Source organism: Sinocyclocheilus grahami, unplaced genomic scaffold (assembly GCF_001515645.1).
Source record: "Sinocyclocheilus grahami isolate Dianchi unplaced genomic scaffold, SAMN03320097.WGS_v1.1 scaffold1199.1, whole genome shotgun sequence".
Classification (NCBI taxonomy): Eukaryota; Metazoa; Chordata; class Actinopteri; order Cypriniformes; family Cyprinidae; genus Sinocyclocheilus; species Sinocyclocheilus grahami.
Window position 1 is genome coordinate 48,249 of NW_015506378.1, and position 14,754 is coordinate 63,002.

Sequence of the window (14,754 nt, forward strand, 5' to 3'; positions counted from 1 at the left end):
ACTCTCTCTCTATGACCTCATGATTCTCATTTGTTCTGACATGCACTGTGAGCTGTAAGGTCTTATATAGACAGGTGTGTGGCTTTCCTAATCAAGTCCAATCAGTATAATCAAACACAGCTGGACTCAAATGAAGGTGTAGAACCATCTCAAGGATGATCAGAAGAAATGGACAGCACCTGAGTTAAATATATGAGTGTCACAGCAAAGGGTCTGAATACTTAGGACCATGTGATATTTCAGTTTTTCTTTTTTAATAAATCTGCAAAAATGTCAACAATTCTGTGTTTTTCTGTCAATATGGGGTGCTGTGTGTACATTAATGAGGAAAAAAAATTAACTTAAATGATTTTAGCAAATGGCTGCAATATAACAACGAGTGAAAAATTTAAGGGGGTCTGAATACTTTCCGTACCCACTGTATACACACACATAACCGTTTTTAAAAGTTCATAACAGTTTAATTGAAAAGTAAACACCTCTCACAGTTCACTTTTGTCGACTAGCTCAGGTTAATTCACACACTTTCACAGTATTTATAACTGCTGAGATTGTGAGGAATGATAGCCTCATATGAGTATGTGTGAGGGACTTTATCTAAATGAAATGCATACAGCGATCTCACTGTCGCTCAGTGCACTTGCGGTGGTTTATATACAACAGCATTCCTGCAGCAGACAGACTGCTCTGAATCATCACGTGATGTTTAGACAGAGAGCGTGAATGTGTGTGAATTCATAGGAGAGGATCGTGAAGTTTTAAGTTCATGCACAACACACAACATGGTTTCAAATAAACAACTGAAGACCATTTAAAATCTAGTCACATGACACGTGGGATTTTCTTGACCAACAGAAAGAATTATATTATTATAAAAGAATGCATTTTGAACTATTTGCCTATATTATTATATGTGATGCCGTTAAAACACACTTCAAAGTCACACGTTTTACCATGTTTTAGTACAAAATGACATTGTGTGACAAATAATGTAAATTACATGGAAATGCAGTTTGTCACTTAGATTTCTTTGTTGTTGTATACTTCTAATCAATAATGTAATTGCTGTTTTTGTCCTGCAGGCAGAAGAATCGGGCAGACACCTGTCACGCAGCGATAGCAGATATGGATCATTAAAAAGAGGACAAAGACAAGAAAGCCATGTTAGTATTGTGATGATTTCAGCTTAAGCGTTTGCTTTTAGGCAGTGAATTATAGAGCAGAACATCACTCTTCCAGTGTGCTTAGAGGAATAGTTCAGCCAGAAATGAAAATGTGCCCTTCATCAGGCCATCCGTGATCAGGATGAGTTTGTTTCTTCGTCAGGTTTGGAGAAATGTAGCATTGCATCAGTGTCTCAGCAATGGATGCTCTGCAGTGAATGGGTGCCGAGAGCTGATAAAAACATCACAATAATCCACAGCACTCCAGTCCATCAGTTAACATCTTGAGAAGACAAAAGCTGAAACTAATCCAGCATTAATACATTTTTAACTCAAATACGAGTTCATAATCCATAATAACACTTCCTCCTGTAAAAAAGTCATATAGTTTTGGATTATTATTATTATATGTGTTTTTAATCAGCTGTTTGGACTCTCATTCTGACGGCACCCATTCATCCATTACTGAGACACTGATGCAGTGACACATTTCTCCAAATCTGTTCCTTTAAGTCTCTCTTACAGAACTATTTTTGCTGAATAGGATGTACTAATTAGTTTTAAGATTTTAAACATTGGTTTGTTTTATATAGCAATGAAAATTTGTCCCTTTTTTTTTTTAAGAGTGAAGATGATCTGCTTTCTGAAAACATAGAAATGGTAAGTTTTTCACCTTTTCTACCAAATTTGATGTTTACTGCTATGAATTACATAAGCTGCTGTTTCATAAAAGTGGCAGTGACATGTGATGCATGCTAAGCTAGGCTCCAGGCAGTAAAGGTCAGTGCTACAGTATAATAAGAGTCCTGAAAGTGAGCTGAGACACGTGAAGTCTGGAGGGTTTGAGGAGCAGGTGTGGAGGTGCTGAGGGCTGTGACTCATGTAAGGTGAGTCTGAGTGAATCATAAACAGGTGTGTCTCCAGTCTTCGTGTAGATGAGCAAATCATCGTTACGCATTTCTCATGCACTGACTCATGAGCCTCTCCTCAAGAGCACATGACTGCTAAAGTGATCAAACCAGACGGGAGTTTTTGTCCTGTTCTTCCTGGAGCATTGCTTTGGTTCTCATTTAGATAGATAAACAGATTATAAGAAAGAAAAACAGAAGGATATTATTGAAGGCATAACTTATGTATTTAGGCTACGGTTGTTTTAGTGGGATAAAAGTCAATCTCAGAAGTTGACAAGAATTATATATATATATATATATATATATATTATTTATTCAAATTTTTTTTTTTGAAAAAATGCTGATGGTGCTGAAACACTCTTGCTCGGGTCTCTTTGTAAGTTTGTCGGCATGCTAATTTGAATCCATTTTCATTTTAAAAGTCTAATACGACTTGTTTCAATCATGAACAACACATCACCGTGCACTGAAAAAAAATAATTCATAGAATTTACAAATTTTTTTTTAAGGTAAGTGGTTGCAATCAATTTATTTTAGCTACATTTAAATAAACTAATTTAGTTGAGTAACTTTCAACTAAATTTGTTTATTTAAATGTAGCTAAAATAAATTGTTTGCAACCACTGACCTTAAAAAAATGTAGTATCATTTTTTTTCAGTGTGTATCGAATATATCAGTTGAGTTAATGGTGCAATGTCTGACTCATAATGCACATAATCCTGCAGGAAAAGTCACTGATCAGTCCTTGTTATAAATAAAAGTGGAATGCAGTGGAATAAAGACTTTGTTTCACTGGGATGAATCAAAACAACCATAGTTCCACTAAATGAGTCTATACAATTGGCAGGCGGCACAGACCCAGCTAGGCAGAGAGAGTCTTACATGAAGGATTACGAGGCCAGATCTTCATTGCCAGGTCTGTCTGAGGAGACAAGGACTCGAGCGCAGAGCTCAGTAACAGCAGACGTTTGTTTACAATTTGACACAGGACTGGGAATGCTTGAATAGGGAAGGATAATAGGAGGGTAACGAGGAAGAGCAGGAGGGGAAAATGAACCAATATTTAAAAAACTAGAAGATTGGGGTAAAGACAATAGATGGCAGAACACGGGGCACATAGAAGCAAACACAGCTAAAACCATCTGTTCACACAAAACATGAAGACACGAGAACACACGTAAAAGCCCCAAAGCCTCATGCTTTATTCAACACGACAACACAGGAACGCCGGGCTGAAGAAAGCATAAGCCAGATCCCCGACAAAAACACACAAGAGAAGAGTCCACAGTGAGAAAACGAACACTCACAGCGAAATTCAAAACAGCATTAAAAAGATTATATCTCAGTTTGGAGTAGAAACAGAATTATATCATTAGGAAGCTGAGACGTTTTGTGCAGAGTTTGTTTTGTTCATGTCACATGTTCCTTTATTTTCTGACAATACAGCAGGGGTGTATTCCAGAAAGCAAGGTTAACTTACCATCTGCTAAACCCTGAACTCTTGGTTGATTAACGCAAACCTTGCTTACTCGAGGTATGTTGGTTTCAAAAACGCATCCGGGAGCAAGTTCATTCAGCCCATGCCGACCCATGATGTGTGAGATGATAATATAAAATGAAATAAATATATAATATAATAAATAAAAAATTACCTTGTTATAATAGCGTTTTATAATATGTGTCCCTGGAGCACAAAAGCAGTGTTAAGTTGCTGGGGTATATTTGTAGCAATAGCCAACAATACATTGTATGGGTCAAAACGATCCAGTTTTCTTTTATGCCAAAAATCATTAGGATATTAAGTAAAGATCATGTTCCATGAAGATATTTTGTAAATTTCTTACCGTAAATATATCAAAACTTAATGTTTGATTAGTAATATGCATTGCTAAGAACTTCATTTGAACAACTTTAAAGATGATTTTCTCAATATTTAGATTTTTTTGCACGCTCAGATTCCAGATTATCAAATAATTGTATCTCGGCCAAATATTGTTCTATCATAACAAACCATACATCAATGGAAAGCTTATTTATTTATCAATTTCAAAAACTTGACCCTTATGACTGGTTTTGTGGTCCAGGGTCACATTTATACAGATAACTATCGCTGAAATGAACTAACCCTGAAACAGAAGCTACTCCGAAGCAGGTTATGTTCAGAGAATAAGTTGCTCTGGCTACTTACATACCCTAAAAGTTACCTCCGTTTTTGGAACCTCATGCTGAGTTTATCTGCTTACTTACCCTTAAACATAACCGGGAATATCACATAACCTGCTTTCTGGAATACCCCCAAGGTATTGTCTTATAGACCTACTGCCAACGTTAAATGATATTACCCACGAACTGATGGTTTAAAAATTCAATTAATGTTGTTAAAGCATCTACCTAATGTGACATGTTTTTGTATATTTGTAGAACCTTGATTTGTAAAGGGGAATGCATTATATGGTGATAAGAAAATATTAAGAACCTATAAATATTTTATAATTTGATATAATTTCTTACTCTATAAAAAAGGCTACTGTTATGATTAAAGAACTTGCCAGAGTTTCAAGGTCTGTGACAATAAATCTAAAGATATTTGATGTATAGCCTATTGTCCATCCCTAAACGTCTCATAAAATGAGGTGTATGTGATGGTTTAACATGGCAGCTTCTTCATATCTGAATGGACTGCTCTTGTCCAGAATAAACTGAAATATGCTGCAGCTTTAATAGGAACTTTGGCTCATGATACTAACATTGTTTGTCTGATGAGAATGACAGGTCAGACTGTTGTGGAGAGCATGTTTTACACACACTATCAAGTAAAACATATGTAGAAATATGTTATATCACCTTAGAAATGTCACCTTGATGTTTTAGTGATAAAAAAATACATGTATTGTGAAAAGCACTATAAAATAAAAACTGTGGATGTAGCTTTAAATGTAAAAGTGCTCTATGCATATTTTTGGTTACTGTCTGTAAACAGCATTCAAACATCCTTGTGGGCGGGCACAACACTACCAGAAGCCACGCCCCTTGTTTCTGACATAATCTCAGCTGACAGAACGCACACAGCCAAGTATCACATGAGACAGTGGCCCAAGAGCAGGACAACTGAGTGTGCATATATATATATATATATATTTTTATTTTTTTATTTTTTTTCAAATATTGTTAATCATGCATAAATTGCATTTTTTGTGTGTATATGAGCAAGCAGTTATGCTAATAATTAGATCTCTTGCTGTAATTTGTGTAACGAGTGTAGCCATCTACAGTTTAGCTCGCTAATAAACCAGAAAATACAGCCAGTGTCTCTGTGGACACCAACACAACTTCTGCTTCTGCTGGATCATGTATTGATGTGATGTGATGTATTCATGATTGAGAGGGATTCTTTTTGTACGAGTCTATACTTTGTTTTTGGGGAAATCCTGTGTAGTGCACCTTTAACAAATGAAAATTGTACATTAAACTGTTGTAGGATTGGTAGATATTTGTCAATAAAATAGTAAGGTGCAATAACCAGACTCTTTTCAAGGTGAAGGAATAATGTGGCATTGAGTACACTCTTAAAAATAAAGGTGCTTCACGATGCCATAGAAGAACCTTTTTGTCTAAATGGTTCCATAAAGAACCTTTAACATCTGAAGAACCTTTCGGTTTCACAAAAGCTTCTTTGGGGCGAATGAAGGTTCTTCAGATTATAAAAAGGTAAGAAAGAGATGGTTCTTTAAAGAACCGTTGACTGAATGCTTCTTTGTGGAACCAAAAATGGTTCTTCTATGGCATCGCTTGAAGAACCTTTTGAAGCACCTTTATTTTTAAGAGTGTATGACGGGGCGGCACAGCCTCAGTCCATTTCAGTAAAATTGCTTGCCATGTTAACTTGGAAGTCAAAATGAGAACTGATGCAGATAACCGTTGCTCAATATTGCATGGTAGTAACATGCAGTTTTGGTGAAACAGGGTCCGAAATGTTTTGTGATTGGATCAGTGAAACCATTGTACCAAAATACACACCAGTTATGTTTAAAATCCCAGCTGCCCTGTTCTTTAACTTGCCTCCTCTCCTGTTTGCTCATAAGCTGCTTGTCATGGCCATTTGATTGAATGTGTATATGACACTTGGCCTCTTGTGAAAGTGACAGCATAACATGACTCAAAGAATGACGAAATCCATAAGCGGTCACAGAAGACACTCTTGACGCTGGTTTTAATAGCAGACAGAGCGGTTGATGGAGATCCTCCTCAGACACCCTTAATATGCTGAAGCCTTCAGAGAGTCAAACTCATGTCTTTTCTGACCTACAGGACTCTAAAGAAAGTCAGATCTGGACCAATTTGTTCTTTTAGCTGTTTAAAAGAATGGGTCTCTAATAAATAACTTTTAAAACTTTAGGTTGGCTTGAGAAAGTTTAGCCTGAAAGTTTAAAGCAGTTGTAAAAGCTTGAAGTTTGAAAATAGATAGAAGTTTTAGATAGATAGATAGATGGATAGACAGATAGATAGACAGACAGATAGATAGATGTCGATAACATGTCTCTAGCATGTTTTATGTTGCTAACATTTTTATGGCATGATTAGCATGTTTTTAGCACACTGTTAGCATGTTGATAGCATGATTAGCCTGTTGTTAGCATGTCTAGCATGATTAGCATGCTGCTAGCATGTTTTAGCATGATCAGCATGTTACTACTATGTGGCTATCAGGATTAGCATGTTGCTTGCATGTTTCTAATGTGATTAGCATGTTGTTAAAATATCCTGACTCTACCTTACAAACTCTCCTTTATGAAAATTAACCATGGTTTTATGAAAGTAAAAGCAGCCATGTTTTTTTTGGCGTATTGATTACATTTGTATAACCACAGTTTTACCTCAAATACCATGGTTAAACTATGGTTAGTGCTGCAAAACCATGATTAATTTGTGGTTACCATGGTTTTTTGGTTTTATTTGTAGTAGAACCATGGTTAATTTTCATAAGGGCTGAGACGTTCGGAGCATCTCTGCTGCCAGTGCTTGTTTTGAGGGTGTTTTGTTCCCCTGTGCAGATGGAGCTGAGAGCGAGCTACGAGGGTTGTCTGCAGGAGGTGCGGACCCTGGAGCTGCAGCAGGAGACTCTTCTGTTCCAGGTGGACTGTCTTCAGGACGCCCTCGAGGGCACGGAGGAGATGCTCGCTGAGACCCAGAGAGACAATCACAATCTCACCATGGTACTGTAGAGATGTGTGAGACCGATGTAAACGGTAGAGGTCTGTTTCAGACCTAAGCGGGGAAACTTTTGTAAAAGATTACTTTTGACTGAGTAATGGATTCATTGCATAGACTTCACGTCCTTCTGTTCGACTCGCTGTGATTTTGACTGCAGGAGCTGGAGCGAGAACGAGAGATGAGGAGGAAGTCGGAGGACATGCTTGCCTCATTAAAGCGGGAGCTGGAGAGGTTAAGAGAGGTGAGGAAAAACTAAGCTTGCGTAATCACATTTAGAAACGAACAGAAACTGCAGTGTAAAGCCAAAGGAGAGACAGGCTTTCTGTGTGCTTACGTAACCATATTTGGAGAACCTTGCCTTATCATAAAACATGTTGAAAATGTGCCTGGATATGTTCTGGCGTATGAAAGAGGCTTGAGCTTCTGGAGGATGTGTTTTTACGAGTGCTCAGTTGTAAGTAAGGGATAATGAAGTCAATTTAAACCCTAACGAAGGTGACAAATGGGGAGTGGAAGGGTCATGGATCAACCTAAAAGGTTTATTTGTTTCCAAATAAACAAATAAATGGACATGAGATGTACAGTACTTGCAAAAGTCTTGGAGACGTTGTTCTTCTGGATTGAGTCTGTCTCAGTTTGTTCTGTTTCTCCAGACAGACTGATGATGATCAGATCAGATCTCTGTGTGGAGCTCAAAAATCTCACTGCATTATTACAATTAATGGCCAAATGAATGCTTGGAAATGTAAACTGATATTTCCTACTGACACACTACAGCAAAAGATAGAAATAACTGACTTAAAACCATTTTTAGCTGGTGAGAATACTAGTGTTCTAAGGCTTTTGCACAGTACTGTAGATTTCAGTTGCAATTATTCTATTATGTGAGCAAAATAAAGTGTAGAGTGATACGCTAGGAAGTACTGTATTGTCTCCTACACCCACAAGAGGGCACAGTGAGCAAATATAAACCACCCACTTTTATATGAAACAGTGAAATGACATGATTTTGTTCAAAGTGCATGATGTTTTAAACAGATAAGTGGAGGTGCATCAGTAATATGAGAAGACAAGCGCTTTAACAGACAGTGTAATGCACAATGTTGACACAGAACAGCAGACTGTCATTCTGAAAGCAGGTTAGCAGGTTAACTGTTAACCCTCTAGTCAAACAGACTGTGCAGTGCAAACACTGTGAAATAATGTTGTGTAGCTGGGTACGGCTAAATGCTTAGCAACAGACTACCAATCGTGTGCCTCAAATGAGTTTACACAATGTGCAAAATGCAAGATTTAATGTTAAATATTTTCCAAAGGTTAGAACTCAGGGTCTGCAGTCAGTCACACACACCTTTGTGCTATTCCTGTTATACAGTATTTTAGAGTAAAGGATGCAACAATACAGTTAGCCCACGGTTCAATAAATACCTCAGTTTTTAACCACGGTTTTCAGTTTGGTTCTGATGGCTTGGCACATCAGAGTATTTTGTGTGCGATCTGATTTAAAATGCTATTTTAAAAAAACAAATCAGTTCACTTCATTTTGATGGACTTGCCATTATTTAGTGCTATAAACACATGTAATGTCTGTTTCATTCATACTGGAAGCACTCCTGCAGAAAATCCACATATGCATCACAGAAGCACTAGAACTGATGTGGACATGAGATGTACAGTACTTGCAAAAGTCTTGGAGACGTTGTTCTTCTGGATTGAGTCTGTCTCAGTTTGTTCTGTTTCTCCAGACAGACTGATGATGATCAGATCAGATCTCTGTGTGGAGCTCAAAAATCTCACTGCATTATTACAATTAATGGCCAAATGAATGCTTGGAAATGTAAACTGATATTTCCTACTGACACACTACAGCAAAAGATAGAAATAACTGACTTAAAACCATTTTTAGCTGGTGAGAATACTAGTGTTCTAAGGCTTTTGCACAGTACTGTAGATTTCAGTTGCAATTATTCTATTATGTGAGCAAAATAAAGTGTAGAGTGATACGCTAGGAAGTACTGTATTGTCTCCTACACCCACAAGAGGGCACAGTGAGCAAATATAAGCCACCCACTTTTATATGAAACAGTGAAATGACATGATTTTGTTCAAAGTGCATGATGTTTTAAACAGATAAGTGGAGGTGCATCAGTAATATGAGAAGACAAGCGCTTTAACAGACAGTGTAATGCACAATGTTGACACAGAACAGCAGACTGTCATTCTGAAAGCAGGTTAGCAGGTTAACTGTTAACCCTCTAGTCAAACAGACTGTGCAGTGCAAACACTGTGAAATAATGTTGTGTAGCTGGGTACGGCTAAATGCTTAGCAACAGACTACCAATCGTGTGCCTCAAATGAGTTTACACAATGTGCAAAATGCAAGATTTAATGTTAAATATTTTCCAAAGGTTAGAACTCAGGGTCTGCAGTCAGTCACACACACCTTTGTGCTATTCCTGTTATACAGTATTTTAGAGTAAAGGATGCAACAATACAGTTAGCCCACGGTTCAATAAATACCTCAGTTTTTAACCACGGTTTTCAGTTTGGTTCTGATGGCTTGGCACATCAGAGTATTTTGTGTGCGATCTGATTTAAAATGCTATTTTAAAAAAACAAATCAGTTCACTTCATTTTGATGGACTTGCCATTATTTAGTGCTATAAACACATGTAATGTCTGTTTCATTCATACTGGAAGCACTCCTGCAGAAAATCCACATATGCATCACAGAAGCACTAGAACTGATGACGCTCCAGGAAAGCCCTTATATGGACAAAGGCACTGCTGTAGCTGAACAAAAAGAATATAGAAACGCTTAAACTGATCAAACATAGACAATAAACACTCGACTGCAACAACGTATAGTTTATCAGTGTTCTTAAAACTTCCTCGGGTATTTTAATAATAATTAAGTAGGATTTATGATCCATTGCTAATTGACATAGCCTTTATTACAGTGTAGGATATATGTCTGTGTCATTCTGTGATAAGAAGCCACATCAGCTCACAAAAGTTAGTTTTTTCAACACTTGACTGTTGTTGTGGTATAAAACCATGTTATAATATTTTCTTTTGTTGGACAACCGGTTTAGAAACCAGTCATCTCAAGGGAAGATGTTTGGCGTGTGTTGCTTTGTCAAAAGCTCATTATAGCCGGGAGGCGTTTTCTCATCATTTTCTCATGTGTGTGTCCGCAGACTCACGGACACACACAAACAGAGCCGGTTTGGAGAGAAAAAAAATGCATGGAAATTATTTAAACGCAAAACTGGGGAAAAAAAAATGCTCTAATTGGTCGAACTCTTCATCTTTTTCTGTTGCTTGATTTGAGTACTGAGTGTGGACAGATGCGTAACCAGGTTTGTGCGTAGTTTAAAGTGACAAACCAGTGTACTTTGAGGTCAAAATGTGTATCCGCTAAGCAAAATGCGTACAGGTTGGCAGGTCTGAGAATATAATTAAAATTCCCAAATTAAAATTTTTTATTCCTCAACGTGTTTCCATCCACCTATTTTTATGCGCATTTTGGACTATTGCATAAAAAAAACTGCTAGATGGAAACGCGGAGATGCGCATAAATTCTACAAATGTGCATTTGAGTAGGATAAACTTTTTATCCGGTAAGAAAAAATGTGCATCAATTACGATGGAAACACATTTACCGAATAAATTCCTCCATGCGCATCGAAAGAGTAATGTGACTTTGCGCTATGAGACAGCATAACTTGACTAGCAGCAGACCGATCTCGTTCACAGCATCTATATGTTGTTATGGTCGTTCTGAAATGCCTGAGCAAAGTGTGTCGTCAAAGTATTTCTGTATAATTGTCTTACACGACTGCATTCACAAACAGTTGGTATCTACCTCCAAAAGCATTGGCAGCATTTATTGTGATTCGTCTGCTCGCTCTGAGGCGCAAGCAATTTATCATATATGAAAATGTATATATTCAGTGGCTTCTCCTAGTTTTCTTAGTGATATTTAGTGCCAGTTTACCAGGAAGTGACGATTTTGTTCTCTTTGACTCGTTGAATGGAAATGGTGCTTTATTCGCAAATGCTTTATGCGATATTCCAGTTTTGCGCATAAGTTTAATTCGAATCTTTGGATGGAAACATCTCAAATAAGTTAAAACTATAATTTAGCCAAGACCAAATTCTGCGAAACAGAAACAGATTAATTCTTTGCTTAGAGTCTTGTTAGTTAACTTCACGAGTCACGTCACATCCTTATAGGTTAAAGCTATTTATTCATACCTTTATAGTCCACCAAAAAGTCCACTTTTCAAGTGAATCATCACATCCAGCTCCTCGTGACACGCCTAAAACTCTAATGCACCGGTTTTTGCATTTGCATCTGCAATTTCTTTTTAAATTCAGTGACTTGCATAATTCAGATTTTAATTTGACAGCCCTAATAATAACCGGCTGTTCTGAATCCTGTGAAGTGATCAGCACATATAAAAAAATGACCGTGAATTTAACGGTAAAAGACTGTAAAAATGCTACAGTAAAAACCTGTTAAACGGTTAACGGTAAATTCCCCTACTATATACGGTGAAAAACTGTATTGGACATTACATGTAATTTTATGGTAGTATACCATTTTTGGAAGTGAAAAAGATTGACCGTAAATTGACATTCCCAGAATTCCCTGCGTTACATTTCAAATTTGATGATTTTTTGTTGAAATAACTATGTTTCTTCTTAGTTTTTTCTTATCGGTTTTGTATATTAGGGTTGTGTGTTACACCTAATGTTGTTAAATGAATGTTTATTGCATTATTTCAGTTTCATGTGTGTTACCATGATGGTGTTTAGTGCTTGTGTGAATGACACTGTGCACCTTCCATATACAGTATGTTATTACTTAAAAGCTGTTTGTGTTGGCCTTTGGTTCATCATGTGACTTTCTCATCACGTCCTGCATTTGGTGGTTATCAGTGTATTACAAAGGTACAAAACAGTTTTCAGTACTTCAATAAGGTTGGTATAATAACATTATATCAGTTAATGAAATTACGGTATTTAACTGTAAATTTAAGTTAAATAAAATTATTTAAAAAAAAAAACACATATGCACAGCACGTAACACCTCCACCCTCAAAAGCAAACTATATGGAAATCTCAAACATAAGTTTGCTACATCAATGCCTTAAACTCTTGACAGGGCATCCGCTATAACGTTGTCCACACCCTTCTTGTGCTTGATAACCAGATTATAACCCTGTACAATCAAGGCCCATCGCATCAAGCGTTGATTTTGATTATACATTCGCGACAGGAACACTAAAGGGTTATAATTCAGATTTTAATTTGACAGCCCTAATAATAACCGGCTGTTCTGAATCCTGTAAAGTGATCAGCACATATAAAAAAATGACCGTGAATTTAACGGTAAAAGACTGTAAAAATGCTACAGTAAAAACCTGTTAAACGGTTAACGGTAAATTCCCCTACTATATACGGTGAAAAACTGTATTGGACATTACATGTAATTTTATGGTAGTATACCATTTTTGGAAGTGAAAAAGATTGACCGTAAATTGACATTCCCAGAATTCCCTGCGTTACATTTCAAATTTGATGTTTCTTTGTTGTTGAAATAACTATGTTTTTTCTTATCAGTTGTGTACATTAGGGTTGTATGTTACATCTAATGTTGTTCAATTAATGTTTATTGCATTATTTAGTTTCATGTGTGTTACCATGATGGTGTTTAGTGCTTGCGTGAATCACATTGTGCACCTGCTATATAATGTTAATATTTAAAAGCTGCTTGTGATGGGCTTTGGTTCATCATCTCATCACCTCATCACCGCCTGCATTTGGTAGGTACAAAACAGATTTCAGTACTTCAGTGGGTTGGTTATTAACATTATATCAGTTAATGAAATTACTTAAATGAAATTTAAGTTAAAACCATAAAACCTAAAATGCTGCTACCCTAATTTTTACGGTAAACTTCTGGCAACGACAGCTGCCGGTTTTGTACCGTAAAATTTACGGAATTTTTTTGACAGTGTACAGTTGAAAACGAGCACGCGAACGGCATGTTTGATGAGTCGCTGTTGATTTCTAGGTGTCAAGAATTTTTTGTGTCTTCTGCAGGAAAGAAGCAGCGAGCCGCTTCAGTCGAGGCCGGCGGGGCCCGGAGTTTGAAAATCGTGCAGTGTGAACTCGGCATAAGTGAGTGAAATCCACTGTCGTTATTACAGTGATACAGTAGCTGTACACGTGCATTTGTTGCCGTTTTGTTTGTGGGATTTCGTACCCGGATGCACCTGTAAGTACAGCAGCAGGTTGTGTTGATGTATCGGGTGATTGTGCTCTTACACACACACTTCTACTGCACACACCCTATTTCTACAGGCCCAGTTGTACTTCAGAGATTTTTATTCAGTTATGATATCTGTTTTTATTCTTGTTTTGTCATTCCAACATTGCAAGTTTAGTTTCAGTTCTCTCTTTAATTGTTGTTTCAGTTTTTTCTTAAGTTTAACTGTAGTTTCCTCTATATTTTTAGCTTTAGTTGTAAGGATGCCAAAATCAACATTATTAATCTCGACATGATCTGATTGGCTCTTTGATGTAATCTGCACCCAATGAGCTGCATGCTTCCTCTGGCCAGTGTTGCCAATTTAGCAATTTTGTTGCTAAATTTAGCAACTTTTCAGACTACCCTAGCAACTTTTTCTTACAAAAGCACCTAGCAACAAATTTAGCTATTTTTAAAAATTTATTTGGCAGTTTTAGCAACGTTTGATAAGTGACTCAAACGATAAAAAGGCACAATTTACCATTTCAATTACACAAAAGAGGAAACCAAAGATGCCTAGCAGTACACACGTTACAGGAATTAAGTTAGCTGCTATTTGCAATAGTTTAATAGTAATAATAATAATAATAATTGAATACTGTTATTTTTCATTTATGAGACACTTTGTTGGTAGCTCGTACTTGCGATTGTTGATGAGTTACACTGTTTCTTACAGTACACTGTAAGAAAAATATGCAGAAAAATGGAAAAGGCGCTAGTAATTTTCCAGGACATTATCCGTTATCCGTTGTAACCCGAAAACACAAAATACAATGCGTAATTAAAAATGCAGGTACAAAAACCTGTGGAAAAATCAATCCAGAAAACTCCTTCATATTAACACAGTAGATTGTGCATTATTTTTTTTACTTTTCTTAGAGTGCAGCATACTAACTACTAATAAACTGCTTTAAAGTATAAAACTTAAATTGTAATCGTTCAAAAATGTGTATGTTTTCGATAATTCAATGGATTAAAAAAGTTATTTATATTTTAATATTATATTATGCATTTATATTGCTACGAACAAATCTAAATTAACATATATAAAATATATATATGTTTTTGCTGAGATTTGACACTATTTTGCATCGTGATTACGTAATGACGTCATCACGCAATGTCATCACAACATCATTGAGCAAC

The 14,754-nt window shown here is 36.6% G+C and overlaps 1 protein-coding gene across 1 annotated transcript; it reads left to right on the top strand.

Moving 5' to 3' along the window:
* Positions 1-1,085: 1,085 nt before the first annotated feature.
* LOC107567932 (leucine-rich repeat flightless-interacting protein 2) lies at positions 1,086-13,451 on the top strand. Its single transcript, XM_016253733.1, has 5 exons — positions 1,086-1,163; positions 1,788-1,823; positions 7,127-7,288; positions 7,444-7,527; positions 13,401-13,451. Exons 2-5 carry the CDS (start codon positions 1,821-1,823, stop codon positions 13,449-13,451), a joined length of 300 nt encoding a protein of 99 aa, XP_016109219.1. The 5' UTR covers positions 1,086-1,163; positions 1,788-1,820.
* Positions 13,452-14,754: the final 1,303 nt, after the last annotated feature.